The sequence below is a fragment of the Talpa occidentalis genome, unplaced genomic scaffold (assembly GCF_014898055.3).
Source record: "Talpa occidentalis isolate TD23 unplaced genomic scaffold, MPIMG_talOcc4v2.1 talOcc4.7, whole genome shotgun sequence".
Lineage (NCBI taxonomy): Eukaryota > Metazoa > Chordata > Mammalia > Eulipotyphla > Talpidae > Talpa > Talpa occidentalis.
The window spans coordinates 70,451,205-70,467,307 of record NW_023605083.1 but is presented as its reverse complement, the minus strand read 5'-3'; the positions used below and the strand labels follow the sequence as shown (position 1 = coordinate 70,467,307).

At 45.4% G+C, this 16,103-nt stretch overlaps 1 protein-coding gene across 4 annotated transcripts in view; it reads left to right on the top strand.

Moving 5' to 3' along the window:
- Positions 1–16,103, top strand: part of CDK5RAP2 (CDK5 regulatory subunit associated protein 2) — a 170,673-nt gene that overhangs the window by 23,452 nt on the left and 131,118 nt on the right. For all 4 annotated transcript variants that reach the window (XM_037492736.2, XM_054689307.1, XM_037492734.2 and 1 more), the window contains 6 exons: positions 2,660–2,736; positions 7,845–7,968; positions 9,566–9,720; positions 13,038–13,200; positions 14,513–14,566; positions 15,422–15,541. In XM_037492736.2, coding sequence (XP_037348633.1) covers positions 2,660–2,736; positions 7,845–7,968; positions 9,566–9,720; positions 13,038–13,200; positions 14,513–14,566; positions 15,422–15,541 — 693 coding nt within the window. The remainder of the gene's footprint in view (positions 1–2,659; positions 2,737–7,844; positions 7,969–9,565; positions 9,721–13,037; positions 13,201–14,512; positions 14,567–15,421; positions 15,542–16,103) is intronic.

Here is a 16,103-nt window from a genome sequence, read left to right as displayed (position 1 = left end):
TGTGCCAACAAGTATGTGTGAGTGGATGTGTGTGTGTTAAGCCTCCTGTTCACATAATTGTAAGAATGTTCTGTTGTGCACTTTGCTTTCTTTCCCTAAAGGATAGCTTGGATATCTTCCCATAATAATGGTTTGCTGCACCTCCCCCTGCAGTGACCTTTAGGGTTAACCGGCCCTAGGTCCAGCTGGGCAACCAGCGCGCAGGGGAAGAACAGCAAAACCCTACCTGCTGCACCTCCCCCCACAGTGATCTTAGGAATGGCTTTCGCCACGGTCCCTAGATCCGGCTGGGCAACCAGCGCGCGGGGAGAGAACAGCCTGAAGCAGAGGAAGTTCAGCGGAAGTTCCCTGAAAAGGCAGAAGCTTATCAAAAGATAACGACCACCAAAAACCACTACAAGAATGCTAAAAATCTTATCCCGTCTTTCTAGAACTACAAACTTTAATCCCTTATTCGGTCTTTCTAAACTTCCTTCTTCTATAATGGTCATTGCTTGTTATGTAGATCACCTCCCTGATGGTGATAGACTGAGCCCATGAGCAAGCTAATTTCATTGATATTCATTCCTGTGCTTTTGGAAAACATATATATACTGGTCACAAACTCAAAGAAAATTACACTCAGATTTTCACTCTTGAAGTGTGTCTGTTTGTCATTTCTTTCACCGACGCCCTGACCACCCTGCACGCTTCTCTCAACCCTGAGGTGGCCTCATCGTCTACTGCTGTGCTGGTCCGCGGCAATGGTTCTTCATTTTTTTAAATTTTGTTTTAGGTTTATAAGATGTTTTGATTTTTGATTTAGAAATGATTGCCATGTATATAAATTTATACCTTAAGTTTTATTAGTTTATAACTTATGTACATTGGTCTTAAGAAAAATAGCAGTCTTGTCTTTTAAATTTCCTAGGTTGGGTTGCCAGTTGGTTCATCAGAAAGCAAAGCACTTAGACTATATGATAGCAACTCTTTACATAGAAGCTCTCTGCCCTTCCCAGATCTGGGAAAGGATTGCCCTACTTGAAGGCTGTTTCTGCAGTTTTCACACTGGAGGGCGTTGTGTGTTCTCACTCAGTGTCCTTTATGTAAAGATAAGCTTTTTCTAGAAAAAGTTCTGCTTCATGGATGATGTTGAGACAGGGCAAGCTAGGGTTATTAGGCAGTTTTAGGGACAGTGCAGGAGGGGATCTCTGAAGAATTTAGGGAGGCTTCAGAGATAAGGACAACCAAAGAAGGGTCTAGCGGCTGGGCTCAGCGCTGCCCTGCAGCCTGGAATCCATTCCTGGCTGGGAGACTAGGCCTGACAATTCCGGTATCAATGTCTTTAGTTCCTGTTGTTGAAAGTGAAGAAAAGAACACAGTGGAACCCTGTCTCCTGGACTCATCTCATTTATTAGCTCATTTTGTCCTCATATCCCCCTTGTCAGGTGGGCTTAATGTCTCTCATCTGATACTTGAAGGATTTGAAAGGAGAAACCCTGCTTCCTCACCTAGAAGAGCGCCTTTGCAGGCAATTGCAGGCTTGCTCTTCTAGCCTGTGTTCCGTGCTAGCACAAGGGCAGGGCCTGTGTGAGGCGCTGCTTAGGCCACAGTTGGCCCGTCACAGGCCATTGCTAAATGTCCCTGAAGTGGGGGAAGCAGGATTTGAACCCATGTCCTTCTGGTCCTACGCTCATGATTTCCATTTGACTGACTTCTTAACCTGGGTACATGTTCCCCCAGGGCTTCCTGGCACAAAGGAGAATGTAAATGTAACTGGAAATGTTATTTAAAATAATACACATGTATTATGGGGGGCATGTGAAATTGGCATGAATTATTAAAAAACAGGAGTAAGTTTCAGAGAAATCTTGGATTGATAGCAGTCCTCTGCAGTCCACATATGCAGAGCCCTGTCTCTACCACATGAATTCTGTAATATTCTATCTGGGATACATTTGTGCACAGGTTTGAGAAGCCCGTCCCTGCCCCACTGGTTCACACTGCAGTCTGTTTGCCAAAGATTCTGTTTGGAGTCTCACGTATGTTATAAGCCCAAGGCCATGTGTGACTCCTTCATTGCAGTTGATAAGAGGAAGACTGTTGGTTGGAGAACACAGTGGTGTCCCTTATAGTCAGCTAGTCCCTTGCGGTTGTGGCTCATTTGTGAGTGAAGACCCAGAAATCTTACATCAACAAGACAGGCGGTGATGTGGCCTCCCACTTACCCGTCTGCATGCTTTATTTCTTGCAAGCTGTAACACGTTCCCACTGCTACAGCCACCACATGCATGATTGTAAACAACCAGAAGTAATTGCCTTGGAATGGTAAAAGCAAACTGCAGAATTGCTTGTAAATTTGCTTGGTGGAGGGCAAACAATTTTTAAATCAGCCTCACTTGTATGACATTTATGCCTCGATGTTTGAATGCTCGGGCTGTTAGAAGCTTGGAAAATTTACATAATTGTTCCAAGTCTCAGAAATCCAGGGCTTGCATTGAGACCACCAGTGTTTAATAATTCCCTGCTCCCTACTCCCCGAGGCTAATGAGGATTCGGATGTAATAGCTGCCTGTTCCGATCAGCTCTTGCAGTCTGCGTGAAAGCCCTTCCCCACTGTCGACATTCATATATCCCGTGTCTGACACGCTTTCTTTTCTTTCCTCATCTTGCCTGGAAGAACATCGAGCTCAAGGTGGAGGTAGAAAGTCTGAAGCGGGAGCTCCAGGACAGAGAGAAGCTGCTCATCAAAGCCTCGTGAGTCCCACCTCCAGTCTCGCTCGCAGATGGCTCTGCCTCTGACGGTGGCACTGAAGCCAGTGCAGTGCAACCTCATACTTTCTAAGCCAGCTTTTCTCCAGCTGGGGTCTGGGGACCCCACAAAGGGCTTTTTGGAAGTTTAACTCTTTTCAATAAACTTGTAGGTGTTACATACTTACAGGAAAGTGAAAAGAGCCTGAGGCACAGCAGAGTGCATTTCCACTAAGCACACACACCTGTGTCTGGAGCCGTCCTCCAGCTCAGAAACCATCTCCCCAGAAGTCTCTTTGGTGCTTGCAGAACTTACCCTTCTCCCACAAAGATAACCACTATTCTCACCGTGTGATCGTCATTTCTTGGAGTGCCCGCTCTACAGAAATGGAGTTATATGTTGCATAAGCATCTTTGGTGTCTGCTCTCTTTCAGTTGGTAATCCAGACAGACTCATGGGGGCTTTCTAGAAGGGGTGATGGTGGTAAAATACTTGTAATAGTAAATGTATAAATACAAATTGGCAAAAGTTATGAGGAAAATAAAGGCAGCATTCAGAAAATAAAAGCAGCAGTAGTGGTGTGTAAATATAATAATGTATAGTAGGGAAGATGGCTCCACAGAGGTAGCATTTGAGATGCAATCTGAGAAGCAAGTAGAAATGGACCAGTGAAAGGGTGGAAAAAAGCTGTTGGGGGTGGGGAGGGAGTTGGCAGTCTGGAAGAATAGAAGTTGGGGGTGGTCAATCTTGTCTTCGCAGGGTCTTCAGGCCAGACTGGTGATTTAGACCTTTATCCTAACATCAAACAGAAAGCAGTTCAGGGCTGCTGAGTGGAAACTGCTTTGTAGAGGGCACAAAAGTGGTCACAGGGAGGTTGGTAGTTTTGGTGAGAGGTTATTGGTGCAGGGGGGTGAGGAGCTTGGAAAGACATTGAGGAAACAGAGTCAGCGGGACTTGGGAGCAGATGGGAAGGGAGCTGCCTACCCCTCTTGATCCCAGCAAGGGTCACAGAGGCAGGCAGGCCTCGTTTTACTGTGTTTCACAGACACTGTGGTTTTTGTTTAATAGGTTGAGGGCTTGTGCAACCCTGTGTCCAGAAGCACACTTTGTGCCACTTTTCCAGCAGCGTGTGCTCACTTTGATGATTCTCACAGTACTGTTGACCTTTTCATTATAGTCACATCTGCTATGGTGATCTGTGATCTTTGATGTCACTCTTTTAATTGCACCAGTAAACTTGATGAAGACTTATATCATGGTTAACATTTTTTTAGCCGTGAAGTATTTTTTAATTAAGGTCGGTGCATTGTGTTTGTAAACATAATGCTATTACACACTTAATAGACTACAGGGTAGTGCAGACCTAACTTTCATGTGAACTGGGAAACCAGAAAATCCATGCAACTCTCTTTATTGTGATGTTCACCTGGTACTGAACCCACACTGTCCCCGAGGTACCCCTAGTGCTAAAACTGTTCTGTTCCTGCTGATTAGCAGGCAGACCTCTGCTGTCTCCCCTGCCTGCCCAACCTGCGTGCCTTTCCTGTTGCCTACGCTGCATAAAGGACTGTAGCCCATGTTTCAGTCTCTTCACAAGTTTCTCTGGCATATAATGACAGTTCTTATGTGCATATTGTTTTATGGCTTTACATCCACATGTGTCCGCCATTATCCCAGGAGCTAGGCAAGTCTTGAGGAAGCCCTCAGTTTCTAGAGGGGGAATTTCAGCCTGGAGAAGGGGAGGGTCATGACTAAACCACTGAGCCAGAGAGTTCAGATGGGATCAGGACTAAGCCCCTGCCTTCTAGCCCAATGCTCCATTTCATGTTCTGTTTCCACAGGATGACTTGTATCTAACATGACTCTCCATCTTCTAGGCCCAGGGCCTATCCTCCTCCTTTACTGGACTGTGGTGCTGTGGACAGGGCAGGGGCTCTGGGTTGGCTTTGCCTGTAGGTAGGACTTTGACCATGAACCTTGGTTCCTTAGCTGTTGCTGCGTAGTCTCTGTGCAGATGGCCTGCCATGGCATTACTCAGTGTCTACCCCGCGTCTCCTTCTTCCCCTCACTGCCCAGTGCCCGACAGAGTGAGTGGGTGCTTGTTGATGGAAGAATATCTTTACTAATGCTCTCAATTCCCCCTTTCAGTTTTACAGTTGTTTTTTTTGGGGGGGATGGGGAGGAGATAGGCAACTTGTCTTAGGAAAACCCCTCTTTCCCCCTAAAAGTCTGTAATTGGAATCCAGGGGAAATGTAGATGGTTATAAAGGGTAGTTAGCGTGGTGCGTGTGGAGGGTTCTCTCTTATGCTGGGTGGAGAGCTGGAACTTCTCTCGACCTTTCCTCTCCTTATGTCTTACTCTCTATCTCATCTGTTGGCCCAGGTTCTGTAAGGATAGGAAGGGTAGGCAGAGGGAATAACATTTGTTGAGATCCTGCTTTGGCCCAAATGTTGGACCAATGCTTGGCAGTGATGTGCTTTATTGCATTTGACTTTACAATAGTTATGTGAGGCAGCCAGTACTCATCTGAGTAAAAAGAAAACTGAGGCTCAGATGATTGGGGGGCTTGCCCTCGCCAGTGACAGAACTGGGACTGGTCTGGCAATGGGGCCCCTCTGAGTGAGTGTCTGTGTTTGCCGGCTCTCCATTGTGACATCCTTCGGTTACAATCAGGGGACATTAAAAACAAAAGCAGACATACTGTCGGGAGTGAATTTTATCTCTGTAGCTTTAAAGCACAAGCAAAAATAATAATTCCATTAGTAGAGGAAAATTGCACCATACTGCTGAGTATAAATTTTATTGCTACAGTAACTGTAAAATACAAAGATGATAAATGAAAAGTTGGAACATTTATTACTGGGAAAATATTTTATTGGTATAACGAAAACACAAACAAAACCGAATAAACTAGTACTTGTTAAAAATTGGTCAGCGTCTTGCCAGTGTATATGACTCTGACTATAAAACACAAATGGTGGGTCTGGGTTGGTAGGAGGGAGGCTGCTTGTAGTCACTGGGGAATGGAGGGGTAAGGGTGGGTGGAGGGTGAGGGTGGGGTTGGAGAGTGAGCCTGTGCTGGAGGTGACTCTCCAAAGCTTGCCGGCTGAAGCGTGTGTGTGTGGTTAGTGGTTAGGGCTAGGAAACTTCTGTGGCCATCGCTTAGGGAGGAAGCGCCTCTCCAGTCCAGAATTCTTTCAGTCAGATATAATGCCTCTTGAGTGGTGTAATCATTGTGAATCACTGTGAGTTCCAGACCATTCTGGTGGAGAACGAGCCAAGGGAGTAGGGGCTGGGACGTTTCTTGGCAATAATCAGGAAGTAGCTCTGGTGGCCTGAGTGCACCCAGTGGTAATCTGTTCTCAGGCCGGCCAGGGTGGAAAGAGGCAGCGCCCAGCGGGGCCTGCGGGGTGGCCTCAGGCAACGGGCTGGCCTGCAGGGCTCATATCCCGAGGAAGGGGCGCCTGCTGCGGCCCCACGAGTGTCAGTACACTCATTTCAAGAGGTCTCATCTCATTTTTCAAATGAGGAAACTCAGGTGTAAGGGGTAGTTTACCCAGAGTCACACTGCAGACATAATAGAGGTGGAGTTTGGAAGGACCTCTGTTCAGCTTCAGAGCCCTTGATCTTTCTCTCCGGTTGTTCACAGTGAATTCCATTAAAATGACATCATGATGCTGGGGCCTTCAGAAAGCTTTTTGGTGAGAGGAAAATACATATGAATAAAGTCTTTATTTGCAGGCAACTCATGTTTGAGGCTTGGACAGCAAGTGTGACCCTCTTGACTTTCTGTTGTTCTCAGTTACAAACTCACATGGTCTGTGCATGTGAGCGTCTGAGTGTCAGATTGCGTGGCTCTTCATTGAGAACATTTTCTTCACCCCTGAAGACAGGCTGGGGGGCTGGTGAATAGGGTTGTTCCATTGCAGTTTCTCTGAGAAACCAGCTTTAGGTGGAGCCATTTCCTTTATTATTCTGCCTTTTAGAAACCCTCTATCATTTTAGAAATCTGATGAGAACCGCTATACATGTCTCACACATTCCTATATGACACTGGTTTTCTTTTGGGGAGAATCAGAATGAGGCATCTGTGGTCATGGTCCCGTGTCTGCTTTGGGTGTGCTGTTCTCGCCACTGGTCTCCAAGCAGGGAGGATGCCTAGTGGTGTGGGCTCTGTGATTGCCCGCTGCGTGGGAGGAATATGGAGTGTGGCTGCAGGCGTACTTTTGCTCCTCAGGCCCTAAGTAGTAGCCAGTGCATGACCCACTTGTCCGACTCTCCTGTGGCTGAAGGTGACGCTGACAGCATCTTGCACATGGGCTGGCACATGCTCCTGCCACTGGCGGAGTGTGCTCTGTGCAAGATTCCTGCTGGGAAATTTGGCAAGTTATCAAAAGTCTTAAGACTGTGCTCATCTCTTTCCCTTTCTAGGAATTGATCCTAAGGAAGTCACGGGTTGGTATATGTATGGGATGCTATTATCATAACCTGCTTGTGGTAATAAGCAGTAGCACTAACATTTATTGTATATTAACTTTGTATCAGGTGCTGTTCTCAGAACTTTGTGAGTATCACACAAATGTTAAGGTCAGAAACAATGAAATGTTTTAAAAATAGGGGATTGATTTAATGTATAACAGTACCTTTCCTATAGTGACTTAATCAGTAGCCTTTAAAAATGATAGAGATTTGTATTTATTGACACAAAAGGATGTTTATAGTATGGTAAGTACTAAAATCACGTAATAGATTTGTACTGTGTGGTTTGCTTTTTGTAGAAAGCTTCTGAAAAACTATATACTAAATTGTTAATGAGTTCTGAGTGATGCGATTATAGAAGATTCTTATTTTTTTCTTATCTAGGCTTTTTAATTATACATATATACATATAATTGACATAGAACATTGTGTAAGTTTAAGATGTATAGCATGTTGATTTGATGCATTTATATATTACACTCTCTGTTTTAAATTACAAATATTAATTAACAAAAAGAAGCTCAGCACGGCTCTGTGGGAGAAACGACTAACACATATTCCTTGTCTCTTTGGGGCTATTGAAATCACCATCTGTTCCTTGTATGCATTTCACACGTTTGCGTCTTTTTGCAGCAAAGCCGTTGAGAGCCTCACTGTAGGGGGAGGCTCTGAGATCCAGCGGGTGAAAGAAGATGCGCAGAAGAAGGTGCAGCAGGTTGAAGATGTGCTTAACAAAAGAATATTCCTTTTAGAAGAGGCAAGTATGGAAATCCAGAGGAGAATGTATTTTTCTTACAGTCGGTTAATACTGGAGTGGGCAGACGATTGTTCCTTTTTTATAAACTGTCACTTTTACCAGAAACAAGAACCACCCCATTGACCATTGCCCGGGTCCTGCAGCTGTGTCCTGGGCACTTCACTTGCTTGATTCACACCTTAACCCCTGCAGACTGGCCAGTGTTGTTTTTGTTCCCGCCGACGAGGACACTAGGAGAGAAAGACTAACTAGTTCAAGTTTTATCCTTGGTTAAAACTTCTAACTGCTGATTTTAAAGCTTTTGTTCTTGCTATAATACCACTCTCCTTATTACCTTGGTTACCTCCTTATTTTATAGAGAAGGAAACTGAGACCCAGTGAGGATAAGTGACTTACCTAATATTAGCTAAGCCTAGAGCCAGATTTCGTGACCATTGTTCCATCCCTCCATCCCTCTATCCTTCTACCCCTCCACCCCTCCTTCCCTCTACCCCTTTATCCCTCTATCCCTCCACCCTCCACCCCTCCATCTCTCTACCCTCCATCTCTCTACCCCATCACCCCTCCACCCCTCTTATCCCTCCATCCCTCTACCCCTCCACCCCACTACCCCACCCTCCTCCATCTCTCTACCCCTCCACCCCTCCACCCTTCCATCCTCCCATCCCTTCACCCCTCCATCGCTCCATCCCACCATTCCTCCACCCCTTGATTCTCCCATTCTCTCTCCCTCTACCCCTCTGTCCCTCAGCCCCATCATCCCTCCATCCCACCTTTCCACCCTCATTCACTGAATGCTTTTTCTAAGGAGGCACTGGGTGTAGCTCTTCCTGCTACTTGGTCCCATTAAGGTACATCCTGTGACTATGATGGGAGTCAGAATATTTCTTGGTTAAAATGTCCTTTCACCTAGATGTTAAAAAGTTTTCCTCCCCAAGTGAATAAGTGGGAGGGCGGGGTTTTGAACATAGCTTGATATGACTTTAAGTTTTGGGAGTTGGCGCAAGTAGTTGGCGACTCCCATCTACTCCTAGGTTAGTTTTGTGATCACTAGGCCTTTTTCTCTAACAGACATTGCCGCCGTGATTTAGATAATTTCCTTGCTGACTTTTTTGAGCTCTCAAGAAGAACATAGAATTTTTACCACCTAAATCACCTCGGAGAAATAGAAAATGTTCTTTAGAATGGTATAGTCATTATCTTACAAAAATAGTGAGGGAGTAGTGGGGTGTGGGATGAATTTATATGGAGATTATGGTGACTCTTTGGAATTTATGTATGTTTGGGTTTTGAGAGGCACATTTCTCCTTGTTCTCATTGAAGCTGTAAATATTGATCTGATTTTTCAAAACCAAAATACAGTTCTTGTAGAGTTGAGTCTTTTCCATTGGAAATGCCTATTACTCTTCAGGATACAAGAGGGGAAAATGGCTGGCAAATGTATTTATTACTGATTCTCCCCATGTATAGTACAATTCAGGGAGGGGAAATGTACTGGAGAAAAAGTCATAAATATTTATATTTTAATCCAATTTCCTTTTAAAATGTTCCCAATTGTATTGAAAAATTGCATCAAATGCATTTAATTTCACTCTAGGATGTGAAAGCCGCCCAAGCTGAACTGGAAAAGGCCTTTGCGGGGACAGAAACGGAGATGGCTCTTCGGTTGAGCTTGGAAAACAAGCTTTCGGAGATGAAGAAGATGCATGAGGGGGACCTGGAGATGGCTGCGGTCCTGGAAGAGAAGGACAGGTCTGGCTCACATGCCTGTGGTCCTCTGACATTCTTCCCTGGAGGCAGGGGAGAGAGTTGTTCCCTTCCTTCCCATTTCCTTCCCTCCGCTACTTGTCCCCCGCCCAGTCAGGAAAGTAGGGATAAAATCAAACTGAAAGGAAAAGGGAAGGGGTAGTGATATGAGGAGGAGAGAACAGATAGAAAATCACACTCAAAAAATTCTACTCAGATACTAAACTTAGCATTCAGTTTTGGCTGTTAACTTCCTGGTTAGCAAGGGAGCAAGGGAAAAGCAGTCTTGGTGAGCATGAAGATTCACATTACTCACAAGATCAAACGAGCTAGTAACAGGAGGCATTGACACTCTCAGAGAAATTTCTCTTGTGGATCTTCCCAAAGGTAACCGTGGGGGACTGCTTCCCTACAGTAAATACTAGTGAGTTTGTCCTTCACATCTCTTACGCCAAGGGCCTAAATTAGTAGAGTGCAAGGGGCCAAGACTGTATTAGCACAGTATTTATAGGCCACATAGAGAGCTGTTGGGTGTCCGGGAATGAACTGTGAGCTAGTTAATCCAGAGAAATGGATGGGCTGTGTGATCTCTTTAGTGCTCATCCTATCTTAAAACCAAACTTTTGATTAAAGCCGCTCAGGAGACAGTTGAAGTTTTGTTTTTTCCTATAAACCTTACAGTTTACTACTTTTGCCTTGCTATGGCAGTCACTGAGTGGGAGGCTGAATGATTAATGTAAGTGAAATCTCTGGTTAACCTATGACCTATCCATTGAAGAGCCAAACTTCTGGAATTTGACAGAAATTGTTTTAAAGCAAAAATAGAGGTTGCTGACTGGGTTTCTCTTCCTGCTCAGTGTGCCCCTTTGACGGCCCACCGTGTTGTTTAGGTTACTCTGCCCAGTTGCCCTGGCTCCCCACCAGCGGTTTGCTTTTATTTCTGTCTCCATACTACCTTTTGAAATTTGCGTCTGCTACTTGTTTTCACTATGGATCTGGAAATCAGATGAGCCAACATTCTAGGGTCATTTGTAAACGAGGAGTGAACAGACTGAGGGAGAGCCCCTTGCCTCCCTATTTCAGTGACCTAGCTTCCGCAGTTGGAGAAGCTAGCGTTTATTTTTCCGGTTGCAACCTTTTCTTAACTGTGATCTAGAAAACCGAAGCTTAGGGATTGATCTCAGGATAAGTCAGGAAACTTAAATTTTTACTTCTCCAATTGATTATGTGACGATTTCAGAATTTAACCCCTAGAGGGCAGTCTTACTCCTCGTTCCAAGTTTTGAGGGCATTGCATTGGTGTTGCCGGGGTACTCTCTGTATCCACTTGTCTTATTCCATTCGGGGTGCCATTGCAAACTTACCATAGACTGGGTGGCTTAGAAACAATAGAAATTTATTTCATTTCTCACCGTTGTAGAGGCTGGAAGTCTGAGATGAGGTTGGGTGAGGGCCCTCTTCCCAGTCAGACTTCTCCCTGTATCCTCATGTGGTGGAGGGGGTGAGAGATCTCCCTGGGGCCTCATTTATGAGGCATTGCTCCCTTTCATGGGTTTCACTCTCATGACCAAATCACCTTGCAAATACTCTGCTTCCTAATGCCATTAGCCTTGGGGTTAGGACCCCAACATATGAATCTGGGGTGGAAGAGAGCAGATATTCAGCTGGGGAAACTCTCAGACTTCTAAGCCTTTGCTCTTTCTACTCTTTCTACTATACTAAGTTGCTTTCGAAGTTATAGAAAGGCACTTCTGAGGGGTCCGCTATGTCTGACAAAATGCTAACTGCCTAATGCTTAAAATAAAGTAATAATTAAAACAACTGTCATTTGTTGAGTTCTTCTGTATGCTTAAAGGTTTGTAGGGCCATTTTGATACATGCACCTCCATTCCATATAAGCAAGCTCTCCCCATTTTGTAGCTGAGGAAATGCAGGTTTCTAGAGTTAAAATGACTTGGCCATGTCAGGGAACAGTTGATATGGGGCAGTTTGGTGGCCCAGAGATGGATGTGTCAGCTCCATCTGATGAGAGCCCACAGGTGTGGGTTGGCAGAGCTTCCGTGAGGAAGGTAATCTGACTGACTGGCAGGATGAATGGGTGTATATCAGGTACAGGTGGAAGAGTTGTGAAGGGCATTCTCGGAAGAGAAAATGGTGTGAGCAAAGCAGTAGAGGCACGGAACAACTTGGCTTCTGGAAAGAACTGAAAGTGAGGGTGATGGTTTCCTGTGAGAGCTGAAGCTGAAGCTGTCAGCAGCCACCTCTGATCTTCTGGACCCCAAAAGCTAGGGTCTGGCATGCCTTGCTGAGAAGTTTGGCCTTTTCTTGAAAGTCAGTGTGTTTTAAACTTGGTCCTGAGGAGAAAGGAAGGGACGTTCTTTACTTTTTTCACACTCATGGAACAGCTCTGCTCTGTTGGTTATGTTTAATAGATTTATGCTGAATTTCTTGACCAGAAAAAATTAATAATGTGGCTGGTGGGAACCACTGAAAGTCTTTGAGTAGGGATGTTACTTGATCAAAGTTTTGGCGTCTCAGAGTGAGGATCAAACAGGGCCAGTGCCAGAGGTGGGAAGGTGGTGTGTGGCCCTTAATCTCGAACCTGCAACGTGCGATTCAGTTTCCATCAGCCATTGAAGGTGTCTCCTTTGGAGATGTGTGGTTGTAGGGGCAGGGAAACACAGTGCAAGTTTTCTAATCCAGCAGACCGTGTAAAGAAGGAGTCCTAAAGGGGCCTCCCCTGGTGGCGCAGCGGTTGAGAGCTGGGCTGCGAGGCTGCCCGCAGCCTCTGCAGCGCCGATTCGTTCCCCAGCCACTGGCGAAGGTCCCACAAAAAAAAAAAAAAAAAAAAAAAAAAGGGAGTCCTAGAGAATCCTCGGTGGCTTTTGCAGGCTTTTATTGGGATTTACCAGGCAGAGGTGCCGGGGGCCCGGGAGGCTGGCAGGCTTCCCAGCCCCCAGCAAGTCTTTACTCGTTCTGGGCTCTCTGGCCTTCTCTCGTGTTCTCTCTGATTGTCTGCTCTCCTGCTTCTCCTGCTGCTGCTTCTCTCGGCTTCTGTTGGCGTCCCCGTGACGCCGCCCTAAAAAGCCTAGCCTTAGCCCAGGTGAATCCCATCTACATATGCCCACACCCTATTCCCAGTGCCTGCCATCAGGCATGCATTCAGGACCACAGGGTTCCGTCATCTATCCTGATGGCCGGAGGGCAGAAAAACCTGATACTTTTTAACCTTACCCTACACTGGCCCTGTTTCCTACCTCCCCCTGCTCCACTGAGCTAAGAGAACAGCTTAAAATTAATATTTACGTTTTGTTCTCTTTTAGACTGATTGAGGAGTTGAAGCTATCTTTGAAGAGCAAAGAAGCTTTAATTCAGTGCCTTCAAGAGGAGAAATCTCAGATGGCATCTCCTGATGAGAATGTGTCATCTGGAGAGCTCCGAGGACTTTCTGCTGCTTGGAGAGAAGAAAAGGAGAGAGAAGCTGAGGTGAGCTGACAGGATTGAAGGCGGGCTTTAATTAGCAGACCAGACTCCTCCCTGGGAGTGGGGTGCGCATTCAGCCCTGCAGTTTCCACACAGTCTGCTTCTTGTCATTTGCTCCCTGTCAGCCTAGGAATTAGCACAGACCTCCTTTGTGGGGACCTGGCTTTTTTTTTTTTTTTAAAGATTTATTTATTTATTTATACAAGCACTGAGTACAGTCAGAAGCACGGGAGAGTGAGAGAATTCACCAGAGCGGGGAACAGAACAGGCAGACTGAAGAAATACACTGCTGAGGGGAGCAGCGAGTGTGACAGGAGAGGTCTGTGCGCCATGTGGAACCCTCGCAGGTGGCCGGGGATCGAACCTGCACTGCAGAGGCTGTGGGCAGCTTCGCAGCCCAGCGCTCAACCGCTGCACCACTGGGGAGGCCTGGACCTGGGATGTTTTATTTCTTTCCAACCTTGTGCTCATGTAAAGAGTTGGGTGAAAAGACAATCCCTACCTGCTTGTCTCTGCTTCCCATGTCTTAACTTGTTATTGTCTAGGAACTTAATTTTCACCATTTGGGTTTTCTGAGGATAAAATTGTGGGACATACTCATTTATTCGTGTGATTGGAAGCAGGCTTGAGGCCAATTTTGGTGAGAAATTTCCGAGGCAGTGGGAGAAGGGAACTAATCTTTATTGGGCCCAACTGCCTGCAAAGGGCGTCAGCATACCACCTCATTTAATCCCGGCCACCTTGCAAGGTAAAGGGCATGGTCCTTGTGTTGAGTTTAGATACACGCTCCTGGAGGTGGATAACTCATGCCAGACCCATGCCTCCCTGGACCCCCCTCCACACTAGGCCAACTACTTTGAAATGGGGGTGGGGTGGGACCTGGAAAAGCAGGTAGACCTAGTTGAGACCTTTCACTTCTTGTGCGGTATATTTGCACGTGGGGAGGCACTGGGTGCTCAGGAGCACCTGGGTTTTTTTTATAGAGCAGGGTCTTGGTCTCTCCCATGGCGGTGAATTCTTTAGCCCCTCCTTTGACCCCGCTTTCTCACTTCTGGGGCCCTGTCCTTTAGAATGCCTTTCCCATATTCAGCGTGGCTTGTTCTCTTGGAGGCTGTTGAGGCAGGAGCGTGAGCTGCTTGTCTATATGTTTTTCACTACTTGGGTGGGGCTCTGGGTGAGAGAGAAAGAGTGAACACTGTCTCCATGAGCTCCATAGTGGCAGGGAAAAATAAGTAAATGAGATGTTCACTCTGTTGTCCTGGGAAACTATTGGGTTGTGGATCCCTTCTGGGCACCAATGAATGCCTTTTTCTAGGTCACGCACAAGGAATGCCAGAAGGAGAGAAATCGCTTTGAAGAGAGGATCCAGGTATGTTGATACAATTTCAGATTTATTGAGGAATCATCCTTGCTTCTTGCTTTATTCTGAGAGCAGTAGATAGTTCTGTGTGACAATAGCTGTCATTCATTGAATGTGACAATGAGCCAGTCAAACTTCAGGCATTGTAGTGGATTTCTCAGTCTTTGCAATAACTGTGAAGTAGGCATTGCCATTTTGCAGATGTGGCATGTGAGTCTCAGAAAAGTGAGTCCCTTTGCCAAGATCATGTGGCTTGGAAGAGGTACACGAGGATTTTAGGCCTCTAGTCTCATTCCTGAGCCGCTACACTGTGGTCCCCCAGTCAGAGCAGAGGGCATTTGTTTAGTGCCTGCCAGTTTCTATTGAAAGTGCCTTCACCTCTATTATGTTGTGTGATCCTCACAACAGCCTGAGGGGGTGGTGGCAGTGATTATCTTTGGAAATGAACTCAGACTCTAAATGTATATGATCAGGTTCCATCAAACCAAATTCTCTGCTAGCTTTTGTAGCATTAAGAAATGAAATAAATGATCTGTTATTTCCCCCAAATAACCTGGTACGGTTTCAGAGTCTGATGTGACTGTATTCAAATTCTAGAAGGCACTGGAGTCCTTCCCATAGGAATAGCTGTCATCGTCTTAACTGATCTGATCCCCTTCCTTTCACCCAGCCCCGTTGCCGTGAGCGGTAACACAGTAACTTGGAGCTGATGCCTCTACGTTCAGCTCTACTTGGAAACATTAATCACAGGTTGACAGGAATAAGATAGAATAACTGCATTTGAGTGTGCTCTTAAAGATATATTTACAGTGCATTTTGGTTGGAACGCATCAACTTAGTGAATCTTTTTCTAATCTAATTTAGGCCCTTCAGGAGGACCTGAGAGAGAAGGAAAGAGAAATTGCTACAGAAAAGAAAAATAGTTTAAAAAGAGATAAAGCCATTCAGGGTCTAACCATGGCATTAAAGTCAAAGGAAAAGGAGGTATGTCTGATAGACCTGAAGTGAGATTTTTCTTTATTAACTTCTGTGATTGGCCTGTTCTACCCTGAATTTTCAGCTTTAGTGAAAAATTTATGAGAGAGCCGAGATGAGTATAGACAGTGGGGGAAAGGGTCCTTTCACTGATTGGAAATTCTTTTGGAGTGTCTGATCCAGTGCTGTTCAATAAAAATAGGAGTTACATATGCAATTTAAAATTTTCTAGTGGCCGCATTAGAAGTAAAAAGAAATTAAATGAAATTAATTTTAATCGTATATATGTGCTAAATGTTGCCATTTCCAAGTGATCAGTAAGACAAAAGAAATACTGAGGTATTTATCATTAAAACAAAACCAAACCCTAACTTTGTCTCTGAATTTCAGCTGTGCTTACAGCACATCATCATCAGACTAAGCACGTTGTCAAATGCCTGGTGGCTACATGGCTAGTGGCCGCCATTCCAGATAGTGCGGGTCTAGTCTTTTGAAAGACAATAGAAAATTGAGATGAAGCGTTTGGGGAGAAGAGGCCCTGACTGTGGACCGGTTTGATGACTCCCTGCAT